The sequence below is a fragment of the Pistacia vera genome, unplaced genomic scaffold (genome assembly GCF_008641045.1).
Source record: "Pistacia vera cultivar Batoury unplaced genomic scaffold, PisVer_v2 Contig445, whole genome shotgun sequence".
Lineage (NCBI taxonomy): Eukaryota > Viridiplantae > Streptophyta > Magnoliopsida > Sapindales > Anacardiaceae > Pistacia > Pistacia vera.
This window is the reverse complement of record NW_022196274.1, coordinates 422666-432941: the sequence shown is the minus strand read 5'-3', so window position 1 is coordinate 432941 and position 10276 is coordinate 422666. Positions and strand designations below refer to the sequence as shown.

General features: G+C 35.1%; 1 protein-coding gene across 1 annotated transcript; it reads right to left on the bottom strand.

Moving 5' to 3' along the window:
• Positions 1–1588: 1588 nt before the first annotated feature.
• LOC116144453 (cationic amino acid transporter 8, vacuolar) lies at positions 1589–3512 on the bottom strand. Its single transcript, XM_031429894.1, has one exon. It carries the CDS (start codon positions 3495–3497, stop codon positions 1734–1736), a length of 1764 nt encoding a protein of 587 aa, XP_031285754.1. The 5' UTR covers positions 3498–3512; the 3' UTR covers positions 1589–1733.
• Between the last annotated feature and the right edge of the window lie 6764 nt (positions 3513–10276).

Here is a 10276-nt window from a genome sequence, read left to right as displayed (position 1 = left end):
TTATGGTGATAACAATTTTAAGTGACAGCAAAATTTAGATACTTGTTAAATGCAGAGTTGATTTTGTATCTATGAATATCTCGTGTCAGAATTTTTTTGAAATCCTCATAGATCAATATGTCTAGAGGATGAGAAAAATCTTCCTCTTCCCTACATTAGATGTTGGTACAACCACATCCAATTATTGACATGTCTCACTGCAATGGCTCTCTGACACACCCCTATGTTTCCAGTAAAGGAATAACTCGTGAGTATAAATTGACCACCTCGAGGAATCGGCCCTGGAGTTGATTGTGTGATTGAATTATATTGCTAGGAATGAGAGACTTTTCATTTGCTCAGAAATCCTTCCATCAAATTTGTTTGAAGAGAGATCTTATGATTGAATGATGTCAAAATTCCCAAATGACAATGGAATCTTAACTATTAGGCTATTGTGAGAAAGGTTAAATAATATTAGCGACTTAAAGTTTCCAAAAATTTCAGGAATTCTTCCTTAGAACTGACTGTTTTGACAGGTCAGTGGATGTGAAAATGGTTATATTCTTTCTTTCTTGCTTTACCTCCTAATGTTTCTTTGTCTAGGTTATTCATCCCTAGATGCAACACAGGGAAAGTTGCCAATAAATTGTGGAAATTTTCCACTCAAATTGTTTTTAGACAAATCAAGACCTTGAAGGGATGTTAATTTGCAAATAGGAGGGATTCGCCCAGTTAATTGATTATTAGAAACTAAGCATGAGCGGCAATCTGTCAAATGTTAGGTTTGATTTGTTAATAGCGAGTCCTTACTTTCCAATCCTTCATTTTGCTTTTCTCATCTTTTATAGTTAACTTCCACTTGAATGAGTTACCAACTTGCATCGCTTCCTCATAACATTCTGATTCACCACTATCTAAAATATAGTGCAACAAAGAAGAGTACCTCTGTGATGGTCTTATAGTCTTGGAAGATCTTCATTCAGTTGAGTATGTAATGAACACATGATTGAAGAAAGTTTTAATTTGATGCATTTCTAAATGCAATGGAATAATTTAAACTGTTTCTCTAAACTATTTGATAAGAAGATTTTAATCCTTTTGAACAGAAAACAGTAGATTGCGGTTAATACATGGATAAGATTGCCTGAACCATAAACCAATGAAGATACATGAATCAAAAAATCAATACCAAGCTCACAGTGATCATATAGTAGATTCATACGAAAATGTTCATGAAAACCGAAACAAGAACTGTAATCTAATGTCTGTTTTACAAACAGTAGACATGCCTGTTGCAGGATTTTGAGAGGTACGCTCTACATAATAGTTAAGTTAATTTAGACTTTCGATGGCTTTAGTTATGGCCACTCTGCAATCAGAAACAATGACTGATTGGAATCGAACACAAATTTCATAAAGGAATGACATAATCTGTGGTGAGACTTAAGGACCCAACGAATTGCAGCAATGAATGTATGTAATCAGGGTTAAGTTTCACCAAACTGTATATTTACATTGAAAATTTAACAAACATCACAGACTTCCACAGAATAGCCATTTATTCCTGACCCAAAAAAAAAACCAATAATTAAACAAACAAGGTTGGACAAATGCAATTTCATTTCAAAATTACAGTTTCTGATAATAATTTGCTCTGTATTACACAGTTCATCTTTAGCCATATGAAGAATATCTATACCACCACTAATGTACAATACTACTTCTGCTTTGAAGCATCCCTTGACTATATTTCACAGGCCTTCATCGAGTTTTGATTCTTCTAGGTTCTGATGAGCCACATCATAAGTAGCATGAAGACCAACCAACACATAATACACAAGCATTACTACACTGCTAATTAAGAACCTCCAGAATGCCACATAACCCAATGACCCTAATAGAAATAAATTCATCCCAATTGACAATGATGGTAACCATGGAACTAAAGGAACCCCCCAAAGTTTTGGAACACGCTGCTTTGGAAGCAATACCATTCCCAGAGTTCCCAAAAACCAAAGCACTGCAGTTATCACATACCCAATCCAACCCTTCCCATTTGAATTCCAGATTGCTGTTACACCTAAAGAAGAAGCAATTACAACAAACAGACACACTAAAAACTTAACCAAATCATTCTTTGGAGTAACATCCTTCTCATAGTATCGCCTCACAAGCAATGCAACAGCCACAAGCATAAAAATTAAGAGCGTACTAAAAGAGAAAACACTTGACAAGACATCTAAACTAGAGAAAAATGCAATAATGGCACTAAGAATGGTTACCAACAAAGTAGCATAAATAGGTGTTCCAGTTTTTGGGTGAACTAGAGCAAACCAGGGAGGAATCATATGAGCTCTAGCAATCTGAGTCGTGTATCGAGCTTGCCCAAGCGATCCCACCAACAAACTTGTAGTCATTCCCTTAAGTGCACACACACTCACCAAATACTTAGCCCATTTCATGCCAATTTGTTCAAAAGCAACCGAGTATGCAGCATTTACATCAATTTGGGTATACTTTACCATCATGGTCAATGCCAAAGCCATCAAACAATAAATCACAGTAATCATAGACATTGAACCAACCAAACCAATCGGTATATCCCTTGCAGGACGCTTAGTCTCTTCAGCCATGGTTGCCACCATGTCAAAACCAGTATAAGACCAATAAACGACAGCTGCAGCTTCAAAAACCCCCTTTGCACCAAAAGGTAAAAATGGCACTAAATTTGAACTCTTGCCATGAACAAACCCAACAACAATAACAAACACAATCACACAAGCAGTCACAATAGAACTAACCCAATTCAACCAAGAAGTCCTCCTCGTCCCACTCATTGCTATCCCATTAGCAACCAAAAGCACCAAAACTGCAACCGGGTCCAACAAGTTAAAACCTTTAGCAAAAGACTTAACTTCAAAACGCAACAAATCAGAGTTATCAGCATCAATCATACTCGCCAAATACGAAGACCAAGACCTCCCTAACCCGGCCGCACCAACAACAGCTTCTAGAAGAATATTCCCAGCTGCAATATAAGCAATAAAGTCGCCTAATTCAACACGAAGATACGAAAAGGACCCACCTGCAACGGGAATTTCAACGGCAAACTCTGTATAGCAAAACACAGAGAGCAGTGCGGAGACCCCGGAAGCTAAATAGGATAAAACAATGGCGGGTCCGGCGTGGTCATGAGCTTCTTGGCCGGTGATGACGAATATTCCGGAGCCGACGACGGAGCCGAAACTTAGCCAGATTAAGTCCCACCAAGTGAGGCATTTTTGAAGGGTTTTTTCACTTTCTTTTTGCAGAGTGATGAGTTCGTTGGCGTCTGTGGAGCGAGAAAAGAGGCAGTTTTTGAGGCGGGGGTATGTTTGGGAGAGTGCGGACCTGTAGGAAGTGAAGTTTTGGAAAGAAGGCTCGGGGAAGAAGTCTTGCTTGCTCCATCGCCAGTAGGTTCTTGTTGTTGGAGATTGATGTTCTTCTTCTTCGGTTTGTTGTCTCTGTGCACCCATTTCTGCTGAGAATTGTTGGTGTTGTAGGAGTGAAGATGAAGGATCAAGGTTGTTGAAAGTGAAACCGTTGATTCTGTTTATTTCATTAGTTGATCGTTTCGTTTCCTTAAGAAGAGTATATGTATTAGGCGGTAAGAATTAGACTCTGTATCTTATTTTTAGAAGTTTTTATTATTTTGGAAGTTTTTTATTTCTTAATTATTTCTTTTCTTTAATAGATTAATTTTCTAGTTACTAAATCTTCTTGATTTATTTTTATTTTTTTCTTTAAAAGAGATTCATTTTTTAAATTATCTCACTATTGTAACCAATTTATTTTTGTCTTCTTTATTCAATAAAAAAACATCACAGAAGTCTATGTTTCTTCATTCTTTATTTTTTTCATGATATCAAAGCAAGTTTAATCTTGTCTTATTTATCTTCATCATCGAGTTATTCTTATTCGTTATCTCTAGGTCTTCCAAATCTTAATGCCCGAATATGAATCAGCCTCTAATATGGCTACAGAAAGTAATGCCCAAAGCCACCCATGTTCTTATTGCCTCTCATAAGTTGATTGGACACAATTATGTTCCATAGTCTCAATCCATCTTAATGTTCTTTCGCGAGAAAGAAAAACACAATTACCTCACTTATGCTTCAGCAGCCCTAGAACCAACGGCTCTTACCTACAAGAAGTGGTTAGCAAAAAACAATATAGTGATGTCATGGCTTGTCAACTCGATGAACATGGACATTGCGAGAATTTTTTGGCATTCGAAACTGCTAAGATCTCAGCCAAGGAAACTTAATCTGACACCGAGAACACTTCGGAGGTGGTAGAGATCGAATGGATTCTCCATGGTCTGCGACAAGGTGATCTCATGGGAACTCAACATTTTAATATACTTACGCGCAACTGACATCAACTTGATATGTATGAGGTTCATAACTAGTCATGTATTGTTGATGGATCATTGTACAAAAAGATTGTAAAGAAAAAACATGTTTACAAGTTTTTGCTAGGTTTGAATAAAAATCTTGATGAGGTATGTGGGAGACTCATGGGAACAAAGACATCACCTAGTCTTAGGGAAGCTTTCTCTAAAGGTTGACGGGAAAGCAGGAAGAAGGTCATGATGAAGTTGATGGCTTGGAATACATTCATAAAAAACTTTCTTATCAACATAGCCTTTTTCTCGGTATCTTTTATTAAATTAAAATTGGCGCTTATTCTTATGAACCAATGAAATACCTATGGTTTGATATAGAAAAAATTGTCCATCATTTTTTACAGACAGACGAGCCGGTTCGATAATCACTATTCCCTTTTTCATCAATTCGGTAATAGTTAAATCTTTCTCAATCATGAAATTATCCAGACACATTTCTCCCTTTTGAATATAGGATATAGCAATTTCTCTTGGATTTATCAGTCAGAGTAGGAGACAATCGATTTGGATATTATTCGCTTCATTATTGTGATTATGGACATTTTTATCAATAATTTGAATTTTGTTTGTTGATTCAAATTATTTTTTTTTTGCATTGATTCTTGGAATATTAAGTATAGATAAAAAAAAGGTTAATGTATACCCTTTAAATCAAAAATTTTATAAAAAAAAATATGATTTACGAATTAATCAAGTACCTCAACATCTGAATGTAGTTGAAAACTATTTTTTTCACTTGAGGAACTCAGCTTGCCCCTTCAGATAATCGCTAGAAAATAAAGGAGAAAGGCCTTGGTGTGATCATTGTAGAAAACCAGGACATTTAATGGGAAACATGTTGGAAATTACATGGGAAGCCAACAAGTCAAATGGAGAAAGAAGGCCAAGGAAATCACACCTCCACAGAAGAGCCACCATCACCTGAAGTAAGTCCTTTTAACAAGGAACAAATGAAGCTGCTTCAAAAATTATTGTCTCCTCTTCTGTCTACTCAGTCACAAATCAGTTCGTCTTCAAATCATGTCATTGGTTCCGGAACCTTGGCTCACAAAGGTAATTCTATGAGCGTTTTTTCTGTGTATAAGAAACAAAACAGACCTTGAATTGTGGACTCAAGATCATCTGGCGAGAGATGCAACAGTTTTTAATACATTTAGCTCCTGTCCAAATAACTGTTAAAATAGCAGATGGTTCACTATCAAAAGTTACCGATACATGTTCACTTGTGTTATCAAAAGATATTACACTCAATTATTTTCTTCATATTCCTAACTTGGACTGCAATTTGTTGTCAATTAGTTAACTTACTAAGGAAAGGAGGCGTGTTATTGATTTTTTCTCTACTCATTGTGAATTTCAAGATTTGGATTCGGGGAAGATGATTGGCAATGCTAAGGGGTGCTCTGGACTCTATATCTTTAAGGAGTGCCCCTATTCACAAAAACAACCTCAAACAACAGTTGGTGTTAGTTCTTTTTCAGTATTTCGTCAAAATAATGATAGTACTATTATGTTATGGTACTATCACTTAGGTCTTCCCAATTTTATGTACCTCAAACGTTTATGTCCTTTGTTATTTAATAAAAATCTAAAATCTCTTGAGTGTGAAATCTGTCAATTATCCAAGCATGTCCGATCTCATTTTTATGTTCAACCCTATAAAGCATCTAGACCATTCATTAATGATTCACAGTGATATTTGGGGTCTGTCAAAAATAAAAAATGTAACGGCTGCTAAGTGCTTTGTCTCATTCATAGATGATCATACTAGATTAACCTGGGTGTTTCTTATGAAAGACAAATCAGAAACAGGTCAAATCTTTAAAAATTTCAAAAATATAACTCAGACCCAATTCCAGTCACAAATCCAAATCCTAAAGTCTAACAATGTTAGGGATTACTTCAACGTTGTACTAGGAGAATTCCAATCAAAAGAAAGGATAGTTCACTTAAGTTCCTGTGTAGAAACCCGCAACAAAATGAAGTCGTTGAAAGGAAAAGTAGACATTTGTTAGAGGTAGTTATGTTACTAATGTTCTCCACAAATGTACCTAAATTCTTCTAGGGGGAAGTCATTCTTACAGCAATATATCTTATCAATAGGATGCCATCTAGGGTGCTAAAATTTCAAACACTGTGTCAAACCTTTCTAAATTTTTTTTCGACTACTTGTCTCATTTCCATTGTTCCACCTAAAATTTTTGGGTGCTCTGTCTTTGTCTTTGTCCATGTCCATCAACAACATATAAGGAAACTTGATCCTAGGTCACTTAAGTGCATCTTTCTTAGTCCATGTCCATCAACAACATATAAGTAAACTTGATCCTAGGTCACTTAAGTGCATCTTTCTTAGGTATTCGACAAATAAAAAAGGATATAAGTGTTACTTTCTTGTCACAAGAAAATTCTAAAATTCATTGGATGTCACCTTTTTTTAGAATCAGCCATACTACCCCAAAACTGATATTTAGGGGGAGAACTCAACTTAAGAATATCATTTTTGGGACTTTGAGTCATTCCTAGAGTCACCCATCACCACAGAAAATCACAATCTCTTAGTGTCAAAAAATCACATTCCTTTAGAGTCATTTAGCCTCTACCTGCCAAAAACACTGACTTCATTGTTGACTTGTAGGATATGGAGCACATTCAAGAGGAAACAAAGGAAATAGCACTTCCTCAACAAAACCATGAAGCTGAACCAAGTCCTAATCCTCTTGAAATTCAAGGTAATAGTTATAACTTAGATAGTTGTATTGATTTTGAGTTGAAAATGAGATCCTAAATATGTCCATAGCTTGGAGAAAAGGGTTCGGTCATGCACTCAACATCCCATTGGAAACTTTATTTCATATGATGGTTTGTCACCTTCTTTTCGTGCCTTCACTATTAGTCTTACAAAGATACAAGTTCCTTGCAATATTCAAGAAACTTTCGAGTGTCTTAAGTGGAAGGTTGCCGTTAATGAAGAGATTCAAGCACTAAGAAAGAATGAAACTTAGGAAATTACTGATCTTCCGAGCTGTAAGAAGACTATTGGGTGTAAGTGGATCTTCATAATGAAATATAAGGCGGATGGTAGTTTGGATAGGTATAAAACTCATTTGGTCGCCAAAGGATTCACCAAATCCTATGGCATTGACTATTAGGAAATTTTTGCTCCAGATGCCAAGCTCAACACTGTTCGTGTACTTTTATCCTTGGTAGCTAACTTTAATTGGTATTTGCACCAGCTGGATGTGAAGAACGCCTTCCTTAATGGTGATCTAGAGGAAGAAGTCAACATGGATATTCCTGACGGACTTGAGACATCATCTAACTTCAACAAGGTTTGTAGACTTCAAAAATCCTTGTATGGACTCAAGCAATCTTCGCAGGCATGGTTTGACAGATTTACTAAAGCAGTAAAAGGTTATGGATATTCCTAGTGTTAATATGACCATAATTTGTTTGTGAAGCATTTCTTGGAAGAGAAGATGGCCATTATTATTGTTTATGTGGACGACATCTTCTAAAAGGTGACCATGAGGAAGAAATTAGACTTCTCAAACAATTCTTAGATAAAGAAGTTGAGATCAAGGACCTAGGGAACCTCAAGTACTTCCTCGGGATGGAAATTGGTCAGTCAAGGAAAGGTATCTTTGTCTCCCAACGTAAGTGGATTTGTTGAGTGAAACTAGAATGCTTGGTTGTAAACCTGCCAAGACCTCTATGGAGCCAACAGTCAAGCTTGAAATTAATGATGGGAGTGCTCCTATCGAAAAGGGACGATATCAACACCTTGTAGGGAAATTCATCTATCTCTCCCACACTAGACTTGACATCGGTTTCTCCATCAGTGTAGTAAGCCAGTTCATGAATTGCCCGACTGAGAGACATATGATTGTTATATACAAAAGTTTGAAATATGTCAAGATGACTTCAGGTGAGGGTATATTCTTCTCAAGAACTTCTAAGAGAAATATCAAAGTTTATTCAGATGCAGATTGGGCAAGATCCATTACAGATTGATGATCAACTTCTGGATATTGTTCTTATGTGTGGGGAAACTTGGTGACTTAGAGAAGCAAGAAGCAATTAGTTTTAGCCCGTAGTAGTGCAGAAGCATAATTTTGAGCTATTACATAGGGAATTTGTAAAGGAATTTGGTTACAAAGATTATTGTTAGAATTAAAGGTCACCTTGAAGCATCTTAGGGAATTATACTATGACAATCAAGCCACTATCAGTACAGCCAAGAATCTGGTTTATCATGATCGAACTAAGCATGTGGAGATAGACCGACATTTTATCAAAGAAAAGATTAAAGAATAAATTTTTAAGGTTAGCTACACTCCGGCAACCGGTCAAGGTGCAAATATTCTCACACAAGCTCTTGCTTGACCAACTTTGAAGACTTTGTAGAGTAACTTGGTATAATCAACATCTATATATTGGCTTGAGGGGGAGTGTTAAAAGTCAAGCCGTTGATTGTATTTATTAGATTGTTTTGTTTCCTTGTTAAGAGTCTATGTATTAGCTAACGTATCTTGTTTTCAGGAGTTTTTTATTTCTTAATTATTCTTTTCCTATACAAGAAGATTGAATTCCTAATTACCAATCTTCTTGATTTATTTTTCTTTTTTCCTTTAAGAGAGTTCCTTTTCAGAATTGTCTCACCATTGTAACTTATTTATTTCTGTCTTCTTTATTTAATAAAAAACATCATAGAAGAAATTAAGTCTGTGTTTCTTCATTCTTTGTGTCTTTATTTTCTTCAAAGATGAAAGAGGTAGGTTTATGATGAATTTCTAACATGTTTTGGGCTTTTTAATTATAGTCCTACATTTTGTATGGGCTTTAAGATCATTGTATCCAAGAAGTCCCTTTTGAAGGCTGGTCTCAAATATTGAGCAGCTGTTTATGACAGAACTGTAGGAAATTTCAGTGAAGGTTTTTGATGATTTCTTGTGTAGAATACACATATAAGCACTTAAAGGTCTGTATCAAATAATCCCTTTACCGTCTTATTTTTATCTTTATTCCGTTGGCAGAATAGCAGCAAAGAAGATGAAGACAATTGATAGAAAAATGGATCCTGCAAGGTGCAGGAATCTTTCTAAAATGGGTTAAATCTAAGAAAGTTGATTTGAATAACAGGTAGAAGTAGCATTCATGAATCTTATAATTGGAGTTCAATAATAAATTTACTTCTAAATTATTGCACGTGAGCTCCTCGGTCAAAATTGTTTATTAAGTTTTCATAATCTGGTTGGATTCATGCATCTATATGACAATGACAAATTAAAAGGGTGGTGCTTATTTTTATAATTACTTTTCTAATCTTCCAACTAACAAATAATGTAAATAATTAAATTCAATATGGTTTAGACTTTGACCATTAATTTATATTTATTGGTCTTATTCTCTTGCTTTATATATATATACGCACTTCAACTAACTTGCATTAAGTAATGTATTAAAGCTATAAGTAATGAGGTCTATTTTAATTATTGTTATAATAACTATGAGGAAAGAGAGTTGAATTGTATTGAAGAAATTGACTGAAGTAATATTTGAAAATTGATGAAAGTATCTCTTAATGAATATCAAAAGGTATATTCATTCAAGAACCAAACTATCTCTTGAAAAGTTATATTTGATTATTCTATTTCTATTAATTCTTGATGTTTAATTTGTTAGGTGAGTGTTACTAAATCAATTTATAATGACTCCTAGATTAAATGAAACTGGGTCCTATTTTTCATGAAATTTTTTATTTGAAAACAAGGGATTGAGAGAAGTGAATTTGTTGAAGGAAATAGTAGTAACACATAAGTTTATATTAATAGTTTTGGTTTGGTCATA

Coding starts and splice junctions, on each gene's coding strand:
- LOC116144453 (XM_031429894.1), bottom strand. CDS start 3,497: ATGGGTGCACAGAGACAACAAACCGAAGAAGAAGAACATCAATCTCCA.